This window comes from Martes martes, assembly GCF_963455335.1.
Source record: "Martes martes genome assembly, chromosome: 6".
Taxonomy (NCBI): Eukaryota; Metazoa; Chordata; class Mammalia; order Carnivora; family Mustelidae; genus Martes; species Martes martes.
In genome coordinates this window covers 15,728,348-15,748,651 of record NC_137893.1, presented here as the reverse complement: position 1 = coordinate 15,748,651, position 20,304 = coordinate 15,728,348, and the positions used below count along the sequence as shown (strand labels likewise).

General features: G+C 44.0%; 1 protein-coding gene across 1 annotated transcript in view; it reads left to right on the top strand.

Annotated features, from left to right (window-relative positions):
• PLEKHG1 (pleckstrin homology and RhoGEF domain containing G1) overlaps nucleotides 1–19,113 on the top strand; it is a 128,033-nt gene extending 108,920 nt beyond the window's left edge. The window contains exons 12-16 of the mRNA XM_080805229.1: nucleotides 2,352–2,447; nucleotides 4,164–4,202; nucleotides 6,271–6,293; nucleotides 8,411–10,055; nucleotides 15,591–19,113. Of these exons, the coding sequence (XP_080661355.1) occupies nucleotides 2,352–2,447; nucleotides 4,164–4,202; nucleotides 6,271–6,293; nucleotides 8,411–10,055; nucleotides 15,591–16,654 (2,867 nt within the window). The 3' untranslated portion in view covers nucleotides 16,655–19,113. The remainder of the gene's footprint in view (nucleotides 1–2,351; nucleotides 2,448–4,163; nucleotides 4,203–6,270; nucleotides 6,294–8,410; nucleotides 10,056–15,590) is intronic.
• The last annotated feature ends 1,191 nt before the right edge of the window (nucleotides 19,114–20,304 follow it).

Here is a 20,304-nt window from a genome sequence, read left to right as displayed (position 1 = left end):
CCAGGGTCAAGTCTCACCCTCCCTTCCAGCACCACCAGGAATCAGGGTTCCACACACTTCCCACCACAGCCCCTCAGAGGGAAATCTATGTTGTTTACCTGCACGAATCACACCAACAAGATCGTTAACAAGATCGTTAACAGTTTCCCTGATGCAGATTTCGAAATTACAGCAGCCCCACAAGTGTGATTGTATTTCTAGGCTTAGAAAACATGCAGGAAATAAATAGAGGTGAGGTCTGTCCTATAAAATTAAAACCTCGTTCAACAGCATTTATCACATCCTTGTTCTCTCCCAGATTAAACAGAGTAAGAAGAGAATTGATGGCTTTAGACTTAACAACTGGGTCTAACAAAAACTTTCCCCTACAGCGTTTGAAATAACTTTTGAGGACTCTTGCCCCAGGTATGAACACTGATTCGTGTCGCCTCCATGCAGCTGGCAGTTAGCTCTGCAAGGGAAACAAGAAGCATTCATGAGGTCGAAAGATGAACATCCCCACCACGTGGCTGAGACCCCTGCCCCCATGTCATGCCCCACAGCTCCTGAGAGGTGACCCCTACAAGAGGGCTAGGCTGGGACCCGCTGCCCTGACTTCTTGAAAAGCTCCCATTTCATTCAGGGGAAAGTGTCAAGGTTTTTGTTTTTGTTTTTGTTTTTAAATAAAAACATTCAAAGAGAAGGTAAGGTCATGGGTGAGCATGTTCGATTTAGGAGAAAAGACGGAGGAAGATGGTGGTCTGAAGCCGCCTGCACCAAGTCCTCATTCCCAGCCTCCGGGCAAGTTCGTGGACACCAGGAAGGTTCTGTGTGTTTGTAGAATGATTTTGAGCCACTAATTGGTTCGATGTCCCTTTCTTCCAGGCCCAAGACTAGGCCGGAGCAACCCAGCCTGGGAACATCCCCTCCTTTGCCCTGCCTTGACTTTGGACTTGGCTGGGTATGAGCAAAGCAGCCAGTCCATTGGGCCAAATGACCTCATTTATGTAACTTTGCCACTGTCATTGAACAAACATGTGTGGTCTTTACAATCCTCAAAACTCTCTGGGGTTTTGGACACTCTTAAAACCCTAGAATTGTTTACCCTCAGGTTTCAGATGATCAGTGAAAGGGCTAGAGTACTTTAGGATTAGACCCAATTTTCTTTCTTTTTCTTCTCCCCTCCCCTCCCCTCCCCTCCCCTCCCCTCCCCTTTCTTTCTTTCTTTTTTTTTTTTTTCCAAGTAGGCTTCATGCCCAACATGGAGCCCAACAAGCGGCTTGAGGCTACAACCCTGAGATCAAGACCTGAGCTGAGATCAAGAGTCTGATGCTTAAACAGCTGAGACAACCAGGCATCCAATTTTCTTAATCTAAACTCTGTGTACCCTTTAGATAGGTAGAAAGACATAAACTGTGAAATTAAATGAAAAACCTGGAGTGCCTGGGTAGCTCAGTTGGTTAAGCATCTGCTTTCGGCTCAGGTCATGATCCCAGGATCCTGGGATCGAGTCCTGCATTGTGCTCCTTGCTTAGTGGGGAGCCTGCTTCTCCCTTTTTCTCTGTCTCTCTCCCCGCCAACTCATTACTCTCTCTCTCTCTCTCACTCACTTTTGCTCTCTATCTCAAGTAAATAAAATAAAATAAATGAAAATCTCTTTTCTGGTAAGAGAACTTGAAGCATTCATCAAATGTTCAAAAGAACAATGTCTAGAAAAATATTAACAGTCCCCGCCCTGGAGGACAGCTTCCATTGGGGAAGAATAGCTTGACATCCTCCACCAGCAGGTGGGGCACAGTTGCCTGGCAAAACTGGACTGGGATGGAATTCTCCAGATGGCTCCACCCTCCCTGACAGAGCCTTTGCTGCGGCGGGTCACCACAGCCTGTCCGGTGCCGTGTGACAAGTTCAGCTCCAGTGACATTTATTTTAATAGAGTTTTCTGACCTCTGTGACTCATCAAGTTGCATATGATCCTGGGTGGCAGTAGGAGGTTAATGATACCTCATATGTTTTAACTAACTTCCTACAAAGGGTAAAGACAATGGTTATGGCTCTTTCTAGAAGCTAGTGAGGGGGAAAAAAGAGTACACAGAAAGAGCTTGCATGTGTGCATGCATGTGTGTGTGTAAGAGAGAGCCTGAGAGCACACACGTGTGCAAAAAAGGCAGCTTACCTTGCTGACAGATTCCTGGAAGTCCCAATGTAACCCAAAAGTCCCGTGATACCTACTCAACACCAGTTATGGGAAGGAGAAATTGTAACATGTCTGATGAAAAAGAAGAAATCCAGAGAGAGCCGAGACAAGTTTTACCCATCTGGGAAGTCACAGAATCCCTCCTTCTTATCGGTGTGTGTGGTTATCTTTTCAGATTATCCTGGGTTCTGTTATAGTCCTGACAGGGAGACGAAAGCATTGTGTGGTTCTAAAAACGGTTCTGCTCCATATCGGCTGAGAAGAAAGTCAGGTAAATAGGGGGTTGTGATAAAAAATTTAATAATCTAGGGGGACAAGTAATGAAAGATCCTTTCAGTCCGACTGTCAGGCTTTCATTCTAACTAAAAAGTTTAGAATGAAAAGTTTCATTCTAAACTCTCTATTTTCTGCAGAACATAAAACATACCAATCAACTAATTTTGCTTTGCATAGCATCTTACCACTAGCATGCAGGTACTTAAAACTTGTTGACTACCACTGGGGGGAAATTGTATCCTGTCAATGACACATACGAAAGACTTTTCAAGCCTAAACTTGTAACATGTGTTTGCTGAACCAGACTCTGTAGTATTCTCTCAGCCCTCAGATCTTTCTTTGACTTGAATCAGTATTTAGTGAGTCCCTACCTAACCCCTTGCACTGTGCTAAGGACCAGGGATGCAAGAAGAAATAATACACCTGATTCCTGCTTCTGAGAAGGTTATAGTCTGGTGGGAGAGTCAAAAAAGGGTGAATAAGTACCAGTCCACAATAGACTGTGGTAGAGGCTAAGTGAGCGAAAATGTGGAAAGACAAAGGAGAGAGAGGGGGGCTAACTGTGTAGGAAGGAGAGAGAAGGCTTCTCAGAGCAGAAAACCCGGGATGGAGTCTGAGGGCCAAGGAGCCAGCTGGGACAGGACTAGCATGTGCAAAGGCCCTGAGACTTGAGCCAGCATACGTTAGATCAGACCCCCAGTGGCAGTTGTGCAACCTGGCTGGAACATGGGATGGAGGTAGAGGCGCGCAAGGTAAACCAGGAGAAGCGGCTAATGCTGTGGGAGGTATGAGCTTGACCATGCACACTACAGAAGGATTTTCAACAATGAATGTTTGCCTTTTAAAAAGGGAATTCTGGGGCGCCTGGGTGGCTCAGTGGGTTAAAGCCTCTGCCTTTGGTTCAGATCATGATCCCACGGTCCTGGGATCAAGCCCCACATGGGGCTCTCTGCTCAGCAGGGAGCCTGCTTCCTCCTCTCTGTCTGCCTGCTTCTCTGCCTACTTGCAATCTCTGTCTGTCAAATAAATAACTAAAATCTTTTAAAAAATAAAAATAAAAAGGGAATTCTGCCTTCATGTGGAAACTGAGGGAGGCTTTCCATCTAGTTTGGGGAGAGATATAAAGGCCTGAATTAAGACAGTGGGGGGAGGGGGGCCATTATTGGGATCCCACAGAACTATGATGGATCAAAACAGGAGAAATTTAGAATGATGTCCCGACGGCTAACTTGAGCTGGTAATGTCAGTGACAACCGGGATGAGAACTTGATTAAAGAACAGTGATGGGAGGAGACTGGTGAGTTTGAGGCATGTTGGGTTGCTTGGTCTGGGGGCACATTGGGAATCGTCAGATGGACAGTTAGCATTAGAGGTCTGAGGCTTGGGAGAGGAGTGGCTGAAGGACATAAAATTGAACACTGTCACCTTATCGGTGGTGGTTAAAGCTAAGGAAATGGCTCTACTAGCTGTTGGGAGGGTAGTTTTCTGTTATGTGACCCCCCTGATTGAGCAACTTAAATCTTACCCTACAGCTTTGTCAGAGTGGATGTCTTGCCGTTAAGTATCACTAAGTGATGGGGATTTAGGTATATTTGATTTAAAAAAAATTTCTAGAGCTCATATAATTTGCCTGTAAACTAATAATTCATTTATAAAGAAAAAAACCTTGATTTGGTCTTGCAAATGATGGCGGCCTTGTTTTTCCTCCTAGAACCTTCCTCAAGGTCACATAAAGTTTTGAAGACCAGTGGTAAGTCCTAACATATCTTTTCTTTTTTCATTCTTACTGCTTTCTACTCAGTCAAACCATACAAAAACATAAACACCAAATAAATTACAGATTGACAGATTTTATTAATGTCTATAATAGTACCCCATTATAATCGAGCCCTGCATCGGGCTCTCTGCTCAGCAGGGAGCCTGCTTCCTCCTCTCTCTCTGCCTGCCTCTCTACCTACTTGTGATCTCTCTCTCTCTGTCAAATAAATAAATAAAATCTTTAAAAAAAAATAGTACCCCATTATATAATTTAAAGCCAAATGATGTAAAATGTCTGCAGTATAGATAACTGGCAGAAAAAGATTAATATCCCTATTATGTAAAGAAATCCCACACATCAAAGAGAAAAGACAAAGGACTCTTTTAAAAGGTAGAGGGGTAGGGCGCCTGGATGGCTCAGTGGGTTAAAGCCTCTGCCTTCGGCTCAGGTCATGATCCCAGCATCCTGGGATCGAGCCTCGCATCGGGCTCTCTGCTCAGCAGGGATCCTGCTTCCTCCTCTCTCTCTCTCTGCCTGCCTCTCTGCCTACTTGTGATCTCTGTCTGTCAAATAAATAAATAAAATCTTTAATAAAAATAAAAATAAAAGGTAGAGAGGTGCCTGGTGGCTGAGACCCTTAGCATCCAGCTCTTGGTTTCTGCTTAGGTCATGGTCTCATGGTCATGGGATTGAGCCCTGCATCAGGCCCCATGCTCAGGGCGGAGTCTGCTTCAGATTCTCTTTCTCTCTCAAATAAATAAATAGAATCTTTTTTAAAAGAATAATAAAAATAAAAGGCAGATAATATAATTGGGCAGTTCCCAAGAAAAAAACACAAACCGTCAATAAAATTCATAAACAGTCATCCATGTTAGTAATCAGAAAATCTATACATTTGAAGGAGATAAATAGAGGAAAGCTGTAAGCTCCACCAAAAAATCTAGAAAAACAGGCACTCCAAAACAAATGGTGTCTAAATTTCTGCAACCTTTTGAAGCAAAATTTGGAGCATTTAAATTTAAAATCCACATCTGCCCTTGACTCAACAATTTCACTTTTTTCACTTTTGTAAATTTCACAGTATACACTTCCTGTATAGAAGGGCTCACCCAGGTGTGGCTAGATCAAATTGCGTATGTGTCTTCCTTGCAGCATTTGTAAGAGGACAGCCCATAAAATGCCCATCTAGCGGGAAAGAGTTAAATTGTAGTATATCTTGGATTGCTACGTGGAACATTCTGGAAATGTCAGAAAGAATGGAGTGCCTCCTTCCCTACTGACAAGCATGTCCATGCACATTTAGCAGGGAATGTAATGCTGTATTGCACCTTTATTTTACAAACAAAACCGTGCATTTTGGTGGGCTGGGGTCCGTGGGCATGGGAGCTGGGAAGAAGACCATCAAACTGCCAAGTATGATAACTTCCACCGGGTGGGATCTATGGAGAGGATTCGATCACTGTTTACTTTATATGCTTCCATAACTGAATCCTGTTTAAAGGTGAGCCACGCATCATCGAGGTATCTGCAAGGATGTGGCAATATTCAGGTCCCCTAGAAACCCACCTGTATTGCTGCTTAGTACAGCGCCAGGGTGACCCCCAGTGATAAATGCTGTCTGTATCGTTCAGGGAAGGCCAATAAAATTATTAAAAATTAATAGAAGCATGGTCTTGTGTTTAAGTGATTCTCATGGCTTAGGGCATGTATTTCAGGCAAAATACATCTTTGGGGGGAAAACTTTGAAACTTCCTAACATACATTGGTCTGTTGCTGTCAGGGATTAAGAAAGGAACTTGACCCTCAGATGTACGTAAGGTTTTGGGGTTTTTTGGTTTTTGTTTTGTTTTGTTTTGGTTTGGTTTTTTACATACACTGCAGGATATATAATGAGGAGAACTGAGAGTTATTTTCTGAGAATTAGGTCTAAAAGACCCAGAAACCTCTCAGGCTTCAGTTATTAACAAGTTTTAAGATCCTATAAAATAGGGGTGCTTACCTATGTATGAGAACTATTTTTAATCCTCAAAAATTCTTTTAAAACCCTTGTATTTTTCAGAAACAGCACAAGACATCCAAAAGGTAAGCATGATTACATTTCTTATTTTGAAATACTTACTTAGGCAGCCCTTCTAGGTACCCTTCTATATCTCATCCCCAGCCTATATTCCAAATGTAAATAATTGTTTCACATTTTGAGATGGACTTAAGTAAGGACTCAGCCTTATAACCACCTCCCTCCCCCAGCTTCATTTCTCAGAACTAAGGCAACCATATCTTCATCCCCCTTTCCCCCCAGCTCTCACCTCAAAAGCTGTAAGGTTATCTAGGAAGTAACACATGTACCCCACTTTGCCACAAGACCAAGGCTCCTGCCTCCCGAAGGTTGCTCGCTTCTCAAAGCATTAGCCTTCGGTCACAGAAATCCCCTTCTAAGAATATGGTCCTGCTGCTTGTAGGAGAAGTAGGAGCCCATGTCCTATAATGAAACTTCACTCTATGAAGTTTGGACTTTTCTTCGTCTGATAAAAGCTAGGAGAGGGGGCATAAAAACAGTACACTCAATTGGAAGAGGTATATCCAAATGTATTACCGCTGAAGAGTCGATACTGTATCCTGACCAGAGTAAACCATGTCCAACTGTCCACTGACCAATTGTCTAAGTTAACAACTCTTAGAGAACTGATTATGGTTTCTTGTTTAATGTCCTATATCTGTTAGGACGTAGTTATGAAACTCTCTCCCCACAATTCCACTGCGCCACTTCTTAGCACAGGGCCCAAGTAACCCCACTTGTATCTCCAATATATCCAGTAAAATGTCTAAAAATCAGCACTCTTACCTCAAAGTAATTTTCTTAAAATTAGAGCATGTGAATTTCTTTCAGGAGTACATATTTTTGTTTGGAAGCTTTTGAAATTTATTAGTTCATTATTGTCTTGAAATAGAGCATGAGATTTTGATTTTTTTTAATCTACATTGTTTCCATTAACAAACACTGTGGAAGGTGCCCGGCTCTTCAAGGCAGCCAAACCAGGAGCACGGAGCTAAGCCCTGCTTGGTACCATGTGGGGGATAACTCCACTAGCCCTAAAGATGGAATCTCAAGAGCTTGATGAAACTTTCGACACTAGTGATCAAGCCAGGTCTCCATATGGGGATTAACTAAACCTCATAAAATTAGAGACAAGAAAGAAGTGCAGAAATGTACTTTTTTCTTAGTGGTCAAATCCCATCTCCTATAACACTAACGAACAATACTGAATGCAGGAAGAAGAGATGTACTAATGGTCAAAGAGTTTATAAAAGGAATAAACTCTTAATAACAGCTTCACATTTCTCCCAGAATACATATTCCAAGGCCACGCATGTGTATGTGTGTGTGTGTGCATGTGTGTGGTTTGGTTTTCTGATTAGAAATTAACATCACTCATATTTTATTTCCTAACAGGCATCTAAATACTACTTAATTAAATGTATTTTGAAAGAAAGTAAAACGTTCATTAGCTCACTAGTGGATTAAGTTACATGTCTGCAACAAAGCCTCTTCACCTAGAATCCATAAACCAAGGCAATGCCAGTCAGGTACATGGCAGGTCCGCAGGTCCCAGGGAAAGCCTTAAGGTGCGCAGTCGGATTACTGACAGAGGCTTCTGGTATACCAGAAACCACAATAAAACTCCTTGCGTCAAGCCTCAAATAGAAACCAGATACAGTGGCCCTTGATACCTATATATGTTCATTTATAGAATGCTATTTACCAAGGGCACATCAGAATTATTTGAAGTATTTAAGAGTTTTCTGAATTTTGCTGATTCCCTGCGTTGGAGTGAGGGATTTGGAGTCAGACTTGGTTTGTGTCCTAGCCTTTCTACCCACGGCGGAGAGCCTGGATTTCCTTACTGTGAAATTAGTACAATCTTGTCTAAGTCACAGAGCGATTACGAATGCTAAGTGTGGAGAATTTCTGCACGTGGCCCAGCCTATTTCTAAGTAAATATCAGTTCCTGTCCTCCCTGCCCCTTTTGCAAAAAATCCGAAGTACGTTTCAACTCCATTAAAATCAACACTATTCACCGATCATTTGCTTTAAGACTATTATAGGCCAGTGGGAGAGACAATGTGTAAAACCAGAGGAGTGTCATATGGTATGTGTCCATGTCGCCGAAGTTCAATCAGTATGTTTCTACCCACCTCAGGTTTCCAGGGAGGAAGGGTCTCCCCAGCGGACCTCGACGGGACCATCTCCCGCCCAGAGGAACAGCCAGCCGAGCAGTTCTGCCCTTATCAGCGTGCTTCGCGGGGGAGGAGCCATCAGGAACATCTGGACGGACCACCAGATCAGACAAGCCCTGTTCCCGAGTCGTCGGTCCCCTCAGGAGAACGAGGATGACGAAGATGATTACCAGATGTTCGTGCCATCCTTCTCCTCCTCAGACCTGAACTCCGCCAGACTGTGCGAAGACAGCACTTCCAGTCGCCCCTGCAGTTGGCACATGGGACAGATCGAGCCCGCAGAGCCCGCCAGCTCTGGCCACCGGGTGGTCAGGCGGGCCAGCAGCGCTGGCGAGAGCAACACGTGCGCTCCTGAAATAAGAATTAGGGACAGTGGTGGCTCTCAGTACAGCCCCCGACGGGAACGGCAGGGTGACCCTAAAACAGAAGGGCAGGACGGAATGACTCCCTTTGGGTCATCTATAGAGCTGACCCTCGATGATATAGACCACGTCTATGACAACATAAGTTACGAGGACTTAAAACTAATGGTTGCTAAACGGGAAGAAGCTGAGGCCACGCCCCCGACAACAGCCAGGGACCCCATTCGCCCCAAGAGCACGCCAGAGCTCGCCTTCTCGAAGACGCAGCCTGGCCCCGAGAAAAGCTCTCGGCATGCGGAGAGGGACGGAGCTCTAACGGGTTGCCGGGCCCCAAACCAAAGCACACATGAACTCCAGATGGTTGAGGAGAACATCTATGACACCATAGGGCTCCCAGATCCGCCCTCCCTGGATTTCAAATGCAGCAGCCTGACGCGCCCCAAGAGGAGCACCTTCCTAGGCCTGGAAGCCGACTTCACGTGCTGTGACAGTCTGAGGCCCTTTGTTTCCCAGGACAGCCTCCAGTTCAGCGAGGACGAGACCCCTTACCCCCAGGGACCCTCCGACAACGACTACTTGAGTTTGCTCTATAACTCCTTCAGCTGCAACCTGTCTCTCGGTGATAAATCTATCTCTGACAAACTGTCTGAGGAAGTGGACGAAATCTGGAACGATCTGGAAAACTACATCAAGAAAAACGAAGTCAAAGCTAGAGACCGACTCCTGGCAGCCTTTCCCGTCAGCCAAGAGGACGTGCCGGACAGGCTGCACTCCGAGAGCACCCCCGAGCTGGGGAGAGAGGCCGCGCGCTCCGCGTCTACCCTCTCGCTTCCCGAGGGCCACGCTTTCCTCACGCCACTGAGAGACAAGCCTGGCAGAGCTGGCCGGACCAACTGCGCGTTTGAAGAGGACCTGATTGCTAAAGAAGGCTCCTTGATGAGCCTTAACCGGCTGTCTCTGGCCAGTGAAACACCCGCCCTGGAAAACCCTTACGACTTGGCCAACAGCAGTCTCTCCCAGACAGACTTGGAAAACCCTGCCCCTGGGATGGATGCCACAGATAAGACGAAAAGCAGGGTATTTCTGATGGCCAGGCAGTATAGTCAGAAGATCAAGAAGGCAAACCAGCTTTTAAAAGTGAGAAGCCCAGAGCTGGAGCAGCCACTGGCCAGCCAGCAGCCTAAATCCTCGGACAAAGACCTGGCGGCCATCTTGGAAGAAAAGAAGCAAGGGGGTCCCGCCATCGGTACGTTCCTTCTCACTGCTCTCCCTCCTTCTTGAAAGTAGCATGTGAGGAAAGCTTTCAGGTTCTAAAAGTCCTTGAGACGGTGAGATCATTGCCACCCAGACGCTCACACTCTCCACCTGAGACCACAGCCTCACCAACAAGCACCGACGAGGCCGTTCCTAATTCTTTTCCTACCTTAGCCCACAGAGTCACTCAGGTTGGAGCAAGATTCGGTCTCGGAGGCTTTTGTTGTTTGTGTAACATTGTCATTACCAGACGTGACGGTTTAAGGAGTTTTCTCCAATCTGAAGTGTGAAAACTAGCGATCCGTTGAATTCGTGGCAGGTAGAGCTTTTCCATGTGTGTGTTGCTGTGTTGGGAGGAGTCGTGGCTCGTGTCAGCTTTGAAGATGTGGAAGCACATGGAATAGGGTTGCTCCAGAATCCCAGCCGACATGCCCCAACTCATCCTAACAGATGAAAAGGAGTCTTTTCCCACTTTCTAAATGCTGGTCATGCTCTATCCTTAGGCGTTTCCTCACATATTTCTCTTACCAGTTGACTTTTTGTTTAATAGTTGTCGTAAAATAGCCGGTGTCGTGCACAGGCTTGGTCCAACAGCCTCGGTCTTCTCGGGGAGCTTCCAAAAAGTGTGATTCTTTCGGTCAAGCCACCTTTGTGGGGCAGAAAACTGGGATCTCTCAGGTATGATATTGGTATGATGAGGGCTAAAGATTTGACCTCTTTCTCTGTTACAAAGAAGTGCAGAGACAAAACTTGACACCAAGACCCCAATCGCAGTCGAAGAACACGGGTGCGAGTGAGACAGGATTGTCATGGGGAGAAGAAATCCCAGGGCCCTGGCTCTCCCCTCAGGAGCTTTTCACCTCTAGACCCAGAGAAATTTCTGGGGTTAAGCCCTGGGATCTGCAATTTAAAACAATGTGGCCTTTTGACCCTATTTTAAGAATCCCTGGCCTAGATTTTCTGACAGAGGATCACCTTGATATCAGATGAGAGGAGACCTTTCTCCAGTTAAAAGTAAAACCCAGATGATCAATCTCAAGGCTCACTGAGATGGTAGCAGGACGGTGACATGGCTCATTGGGCCAGATGGATGCCACTAACCCCCTTCCTTTGAGATTGATGTCTTGATCTCTGCAAAAAACAGAGAATAAGAAGGGGATATCCAAATCCTAAATGAAGCCACAAATTAAAAGTTACATGACAAGAATCTAGAGGGAATTTTTTTTAAGTTTGAAAGTATTTAAGAATTGTCTAAAGATTTACTCTTTATGTAGAGCTACACCTAGAGTAAAATTTCCTATCAAATAGGGAAGGTAAGCACCGGAATTGGCTACCTGAAAGATTTTACAATCTCTCTTGAGTTCTTCTTTTTAAATAAAGGTGAAAAGTGAATTTTGTATTAATGTAAGAGGCCTGATGGCATATATTTTTCTTCCTGCAAGAATATGTCGGAATTAATTCATGTCCCTTTTCCAGCACCAGGGCTGCTAAGCTGGTTTGTTATGACCCATGGAAAAAGTGACTGAGTTCCACCTGTAAAGGAGTATTTGGGAGCATAGATGGCATTGGAAGCAGTGGTATGTGGCCCATGCCTCCACTCACTGAACCTAGGCTTCGAGAGAATAGAACAGGGTTTCTGATGGTAACGGATTATGCCAGCAGACTGTTGTTTCAAGGGTGGTAATCACCTAAGCCTGGTTGTTTGAATTTGGACCATCCATTAAAATGCAGAACTCAAACCTCCAATGCTGAATCATTAAGGCTTATAACTACCTTGAGTAGTCTTCTTTTTACCCACCTTTTAAGTATTCATAGGTGTCCCTTTGGGGTTTTCTTTTGCTTCTTTTTACCTTTGGTTTGTTCTCCTTTTGGTGTTGCCTACTGATGTCTTCTTGGGATCCCATGGGATCTTTTCTCAGTTCTGTGTCTGGGTCCTTTCTTGACATGGTGGGCTACTACCAACATTCTCCCCAACCAAGAGGAGGAGATCTCTCCAAAGTCATCTTCTCAGAGTGGGGTCTCCCCCGCTGTCTGGCAGGAGCATGTCCCTAGGGCCTGCCATCTCTCGGACCTGAGGAATCTTCCATCTGGGTGGATCGAGACCGCTTCCTGTGCCCATTAGGCTTTCAATCAGTTGACATGATGACTCCTTTTCTCTCTCTTGTTTATCTGGGCACAGGACGTCGTAATCGAACGGACCGATTCTCCAGACTTCTTCGTATGGGCCTTGCCACTTTGCCAGGAGCTTGCTCTCGGTGTTGTACGGAAGGAGGAGCACCCTATTCACCTGCTGAAACTCTCGAGCACCTTTATTGAACTCTCTGGCGGGGGTTTACAGGCCCCGGGTCAGATTTCTGCCTCTAAACCACCCGTCCAGGTCTAGTCACTCCCACCGTCCAGAGCCTGCTGTAGTATGCCAACATTCTTGTGCAGTCAGACCTCCCTCCTCATAGTCTTTGAGGCCAATGAGGCCTTTGGGTTCCCTTTTTTGGTGATGTTTTACATGGGGGGAAACTCCATACAGGCTTAAGGGATTTTCCTTTTTGTGTAGCGAAGGCAAAATCACATTTTATGCTTTGGTCTACATTTCAAGCAGCATCAGAACTTTGATTTTAATCCTCTGTCTTGAAAACAGTTTATCTCATACTTTTCTCAGCAAGGATCACTTTTAGTTTTTATCTGGAATTCTAAGAATGCCACACTTTTAAACTTCCAAAAGAGTAATAAACCTGAGACAGCCCCGAGGTTGTCCTGTAATGAGAATATACGTATTCTATAAAGGATATGAATGCCAGAACTGGGATGATGGGCCACTTTGATCCACCTGACTAATACTAAGGTTTTTAGACCGGAGATGTCCTCTTGGGCTGGCTAATTCCCACCCATCTGGTTAAAGAAAGCTAATGACAGCTGTTGCTTTGGAACCGTTCTCTTGTTCACGTTGCCATCAAACAAGTTATGCCAAGCTGAGACAAAAAAAATCTCTAAAACTTAGATAGACACTGTCTATTATCTACCCATGAGATACTTTTTATTCCAAATTAATAAGTGGCCAACTTTTTATTATCCAAAGATAAACTGTACCCATTATGCATTATCCATGGGAAGCATTTTAATCAAAGACTGCTTTCCTGCTTCCTCTTCTTTTATTGCTATGCCCCTGATTCTCTAGGCTGCCTGTCACTCTCTGTGGTATGGTCTTACGGAAAGCACATCCATTTTTAACACTATGCTTAAAAGAAGGAAGTCCAAAAATTATCTCAATAAGTAGTTCTTGAGACCAATTCGTATCTAGAATTATGCTTGGTGCTCTGTATGGATTGTTTTCCCAAGAGTAAACATAGACTAGCGGGAGTGATAAACTAGTCCGTGTCACCAAACAAGCAATACGAGATTGTGTGCATGTTTGCATGCATGCCCGTGATCGTGTGTGCAGCCAAGAGCCTAAATGTTGTGGTCCACACTAAGTACAGAAGACTTCAGAGAAGTGGGTTAGAAAATGATTCATGGAAAGGGAAGGGCTTAGAGAGGGTCTTGAGCGGCTAATAGGATTTGATGAAGCAAAGGAAGAAGAGTGTGATTAGGAAGAAAGAGGCATGGGAAATATTGTGGCTATTTTGAGTCATGCATGGTTCCAGATCATCTGGGCTATCGTCTGAAGTCAAAAGCTGATTGTTCATACACGACTCTGTGGTTACACTTTTGTACTGAAAGAGTTGAACCAAATGTTTCAATCAGCTCTCATGGCTTTCTCCAAAATTGCCATCTTATTGGAAGCTTGTGAAAATTCAGGGCCTTCCTGACTTAGTTGTGGGATCGCGCGTGGGGCCATCATATAGATGAGAATGGTCTGGGCAGGGGTAGCTGATGTTCAGATGCGACGGCTACCCATGACTCTGTCTCAGGGTACAGCTGCCTTTGTCTGGGCTTCGTACTTAATGGAACAGTATAGGCTTCAGAATGGCTAACACAGACACTTTGGTGCTCATGTAGACTTTCCGTCTCGTAAGGGGTTGCCAAACTTAATTGGTATTGAGAGTTTTTACTATGCCAGTCAAGGAACAATAGCTCAAGTTCTTGTTACTAGAAATTCTGAACTAATATTCTCTGTGCTTCCAAGGAATTTGGACTTGAAAGCCTGAAGGATCTGAATGTAGGCTCTATGAGAAGTTAAACAGATGACTTTACCCTGATTTGGGGGATTTGGGAGGCAAACAGTCTGAGAAGGTTGCAATTAAATGCACACAGAATAACAGCGCTTGTCATCTGTCCTCATAGAAGATAAGAGTCGAAAGAAATGGCAGAAACCCAACTAAATTTTTTATTTAAATTCAAGGAATAATTTACTAACAGTAGGTCACTAAAAATATAAATAGCTTAAGAAGAAAGTGCATATCACTTGCTGGTCATCATATATGGAGAGATTCCCTTTGTGGAGACTGTGGAGACGTGGTCTAGGCAATTTATAGGATGCATGGAATTTTTTGGTTCTAGGGCAGTTGTGTGGATACCTGGATTGGGGTGATGGTGGTGGCAGCGGGGAGGGGACAGCTCTTGAAATAGACATCTCTGGGCTCTGTCTCTTAAATCATTCCAGACCCAAGAGAATATTCTATCCATAGCATGATTCTGTTAATGTCTTTAGAAATGTCTGTGTACTCCACTGTTTGTGTACTCCGAAGTGGAGCAGAAGGGAGACTGGCCTCATAGCTGAATCTGAAGTGGCAGTAGCTTTCATGGACATAACAGTCAAATTCTGTTCTGGACAAATACTAGAGAGCATTACACTCTCAATTATACACACAGATGATTCATTCTCAATACCTTGGGGGCCTAGACCTCAGTGCCTGGCTTCTTGGGGATAGGAAAGTAGACGTGGCTCAGTCAACAGACATGGTTCTGAAATCCTGGAAGGGAGGGCCTCCTGTAGACACCGGTTTCCCAGACAGTGGCATTGGATGGAAATACAGGAAAAGCCACCAGGAGCAGACTCTTCTGGGAGTCCTTGTCTGAGAGCATTTAAGACTAGTGAGAAGCCAGGGGCAGCTACTTCTTGGTGGATTGTGTCATCTTCCTTTTACTGACTACTTGAGTTATTTGTCATTGGTCAGGGTTTAAGTACTGACCTTCTTGTTTTTATGATGCCTGTTTTTTTTTTTTTGTTTTTTTTTAGCACTGACACAGTTTCATGCTTATAAAGAACACTAGGAATTTTCATTACAAACAGCGAACATTGGCAGACCTAAAATAAAAATAATCCAGAATTTGATCAGATTAAATGAACCTGTAGGGGACCTTTTTTTTTTTTTACATTTTATGTTTTATTAAACTATGGATTATTTTATTGAGTTCGCATTGCTTAGTAGTCAGTGATGTAGTAGTCAGTGATGACTCATCCTCAGACATAAAGATCCTGTCTATTTATATTTTTAAAATCGGTCCATTAGGATGTTTGATTTTTTTTTTTTAATCTTTGCGTGTGGAACTAGTCCTCTGTATGTTTATTGTTTCCGTATTTGCCTTCCAGGTGCCAGGATTGCTGAGTATTCCCAACTGTACGACCAGATCGTATTCAGAGAGACTCCCTCCAAGACTCAGAAGGATGGCTGGGCCAGCCCTCCAGAACCTCGCAGCCTCAGGTCCCCATCACCTTCCCAGGCCCAACAGAGCAGCGAGGACTGGCTTTTGCATTCCACCTACAGTAATGGAGAATTAGTGGATTTCTGTCCCCGGCCGGAGCCAGACTTGAAGTCAAAACATCCCACTCTAGAGATCAATATGAAAAGCATCCCGAGACAGCTGTCCACGGCTTGTTCTGTGCCTTCCCTTCAGTCCTCCGACCCTCTGCTGGGCTCCGTGCAGAGACACAGCGTGATAGTCAGTCAGCCCAACAAAGAGCACTCTCTCCAGGGCTACCTTTACAACTCTTTGGGTCGGACAGGCCTCAGTGGTAAATGTCAGCCTTACAGCCGGTCCCAGTCTTCTTCCTCTATCCTGATAAACAAGTCGGTGGACTCCATCAACTACCCCGGGGAGGGGGGAAAGAAACAGCTGCTGTCTTTACACAAAAGTTCGAGGTGTGAGAGTCACCAGGATGTGCGGCCCGGCCTGGCTGACTCCTGTCAGCAGGGCACTGAAAAACGCTCCGATCTCACGCTCCGAGACTCCCAGAAGGTTCTGGTAGTAAATAGAAGTTTACCCTTAAATGCCCAAAGAGCGACACAGAACTATTTCTCCAATTTCAAAGAGACTGAAGGAGACGAAGACGACTACGTGGAAATCAAGTCAGAAGAAGACGAGTCGGAGGCAGAGCTCTCCCAGGGCCGGAGGAAGACGTCTGACCCACGGATTGTGGAGGCCGACTTTTCGGAGGGCGCCTGCAGCAACGACGCCTCTTACTCCCTGAACAGTCCATGCTCTCCAAAAAAGCCAGTAAGCGACAAGCTGGGGATGTCCCCCTATCTGGCGTCCTACAGCGACCCGGACAAACTGAGTGACTATCTCTGGAGGGGGCCGTCTCCCAACCAGCAAAACATCGTCCAGTCGCTGAGGGAAAAATTTCAGTGTCTCAGTTCAAGCAGTTTTGCCTGAGGCTCTTTGGAGAAGTCACCCGAGTCCACGTCACGGGGGGCTCGTGAAGGACAGATCCCGGGAGGTGTTTTCTACGTCCCAGATTAAAACAATTTTGTAATGTCCCAGGAGTGTCAACCATGCTTTCTTCCACGGCACAACTTTTAGAAACGGCTGCCAAGGCAGCCGGGGTTGTATTGTCCGACCAGGGTCAGCCTCTCACGGGGTGTCTTCCTGACACTGACTGTCTTCATGTTTCATGTAAGTCAATCTTACTTGAAAATTTTTAGGTTATTTTTTTTTTTTTTAACATGGTGGCCATGATAGTTTCTCCTGTGTCCTGGGAAGAGTGCCCAGAGTCTAAGAAAGACAGTAGTAGTCCTCTCCTCTCCAGCAGCCACGAGTAGTTGGATTCTAGGACCCAAAAGCAGCAAGGAGGCCTTTCCACATTGTTTGAAAGAGGAAGGGAAACTAAAGCTGTTCAAAGGATTATGCTCATTACACCTGCCATTTTGGTTCCATTCGGGACAAGACCCTAGAATCACGTAAGCTAGAGATCTCTGGTTGGAGTGTACGTGCACCCTGCCCGACCCACTCTGCGTGGGTTGCTCCTACATCTGTTCACTGTATCGTAGAAATCGGGTAGCTGTGGGGACGTTGGAGGGAGCAAGACCGATTCTCTAGAAGCAAAGATCCTTCCCTGTACTCCTGGACACATTTTGGAGAATGTACTGCTTGTTGTGTTTAGTTTTAATGGCTGGAGTCGAAGGAACGATCTCCTCCAGTGCTCCAAGGAAACTATGACCAAGAAAATGCAATTGACTTAACTGTTAGAAAGCATGGGGACAGCTTGGGGCTGTCCTCCTGTGAATGCCGAAGGCAGGGGTGGAAAAAGGAGCTCTCCGTGCAGTATTTTTGTGCGTATCTTTAATCAACACAAAGTAAACCATGAGCTAAACTAAAACGCTTTAGGGCCACCCTTTGCAGAGCAGTTTTTCATGTGTACTTTCCCGAGTTCTGTACCTCAGACCAATGACCTGATCCCCGCCTTGAGGATTTTGTTGGCTGCGATGAAATTTATTTGCTAAACTCAACATAACATGGGGGCCTTTTCTCATTGTTTTGAGGCACATAAAAGAATTGGATCTTTGGCTACTAGGCTCTGACTAATATTCTTTGATGTTGTCATTACGGTCTGCAAACCACAGTCCGTTGTGATAATCAGGGACCAATCTAAGGATTTATGGAAGGGAACAGAAAATCAAAAGCAAGGCCTTATGAGTAAAAAGCAAAAATCAAAGAACCAAAAAAGAAAAGTGAAGGCCGATCTGTTGCTATTTCATAAAAATGTTCTGTTTTATGGAAGACTCCTGTCAGTCCAACAAGGATGTTTTCTCAAACAAGAATGTTGTATTCTACTTTCAAGCAATTTTACATTCTAGAACCCCTTCCCCAGCGAGTTCAGTTTTCATTGATATCAAGGGGATCTGGGCTTTCTATTTAAAGGGAATCTCTGATACTGATTTCAATCGGTGACCTCTAACCATAATTCTTTTCCTCTTCTTAAAGTCCTGTGCCTCTCTTTCTTAACCATGAAACATCAGATGTGACATTCTGGCACTTGTTTTTTCCTTTTAAATAACAAAAAAGAACCCCGGTTTCTTGCTTCTCTATACACTTCCTTCTTCTAGCAGCTTATAAAACCAAGTCCATGTTGAATGGCATGGTTCTAGAAACATTCCTGCTTTCACTGCCTTTCTTTAAACTCAATACAAGTTTCCAAGAGTAAGAGTATCAGAAAAGACAAGCCCTGTAGGGAGAGTATGTTCTTAGACTTGCAAGAGGTAGTCACAGGTGGGTTTGCAAAACAAAGTTACCTGATTCTTCTTGTCCTAAGAATGGAGTTTCCTGTTTTTGCCTTTTAGTTTGTATGAGCCCCAGTTCTATATCATCCATATATTACGGTGGTGTCTTACTCTCAGACATTATTAATTCATCACACCAGTGTCTCATTACACGGCTTCGATGTTACCTACAGGAGTATTCTCTGCCGCATGAAGGTGGATATCTTGCTGTATAAAATATCGGTGTGGTTGTCTTTACGTTCTAGGACAAGGCTTCAGCTTCATAGACCACTTCTGTCAACCAGGATGCAGATTTTGAGAGCTGTGTGTATATGTATAATCATGTTTGTATTTTTCCTCAAAGTTACCAGTTAAATGTTTCTGTTTCAGATAGTTTCATTTGGAGGTGGGGTAAGATTGTATATAATTGGGGGGGGGAGTTATATGTACTTAAAAGTATGGCAAGTTCTTATTAGGGCTCTGTACTGAAGGTTCAATTTTTTTTTAAAGTTCACTTTTCACCTACTCTTTGTGCAAAAAAAAAATGCATCTAGGAAAAGATAGTTTAAATATTGTATATAAGATAATGAAAGTTAGTAATGCTCATTATTTAATAAAGTTTGTAAAGTACAAAGTAAATTACAGTGTGAATTAGTGTGTTTGTTCTAGGAATGTCAAGATTTCTCCAGACTACATTGTGTTGTAACTGTGTCTTGTCTTATAAGCCAGGCAGACAATGGGTCAGGGTTAATGACGATACACCATGTTTCAGTGACAGCATATTTTCTGTGTCTTTGGGTTACTTTTAAAACACTGAATTTAGTGTCTGGGATGGTATGTGTTTTCTTGATAGGTGGCTAAGTTAGATCAATCACTAGATTATCCTTTTTTTTTTTTTTTTTTTTTTACTCTGTAGTAACAGAAGACATCTTTTTAAATATTTCATTATTGAATCAAAAAAATTAAAATTTTGGGAGCACAAATTCAGATTTTGTGTGTGTGTGTGTGTGTGTGTGTGTGTGTGTGTGTAACTCCATGTTCTAAGTTTTTTTGACAAAAATTGTACAGAGAACAGAAGCATGTTAATATAAATTGGTAATTATAGGCCATGTTTAAGCAATTCTATTTCCAAATATAAGCATAATATCCTATCCCAACATAGCAAAAATATATATTGCCTAACTTTCTTTATACAGAAGAAAATAACTTAAATTTTTCTTGAGAGTGTTTTAAAGTGGAGAATTTCTACACCTCACACTGAGGATCCGTCAGATTTATCTTAACTTTTCCACCCTGAGACTGAAAGTAGGTGGGGTTTTCTGGAAGTTGTGGAAGGTCGATTTTTTTTTTTTTAAAGGATTTTACTTATTTGATAGAGTGAGCAAAAGAGCACAAGCAAGGGGAGTGACAGTGGGAGAGGGAGAAGCAGGCTCCCTGCTCATCCGGGAGCAATGAGGGGCTGGATCCACAGAGCCAGAGGCAGACAATTAATCACCCGAGCCACCCAAGTGCCCCTTGCAACGTCAACTTAGAGAACCAAATGAGAGTAGAAAAACGATGCCCTGTGTAAATTTCATACATAAATCCTTAGGGGAAAGGCAGAAAAATATTAAAAATCAGGCTTGTGATGAACTATAAACACAGCCGTTAAACATGAATAGTTATTAACATTTGTAAAGTTCTCTTCTGTTAAAAAGAATTTTCTTAATCTCTGTTTTGAAGAACAGACATTAAGACTTTAAGATCTCTTCCAGATGCCTGGGTGGCTCAGTCAGTTGAGGGTCTGACTCTTGATTTTTGGCTCAGGTCATGACCTCAGGGTTGTGA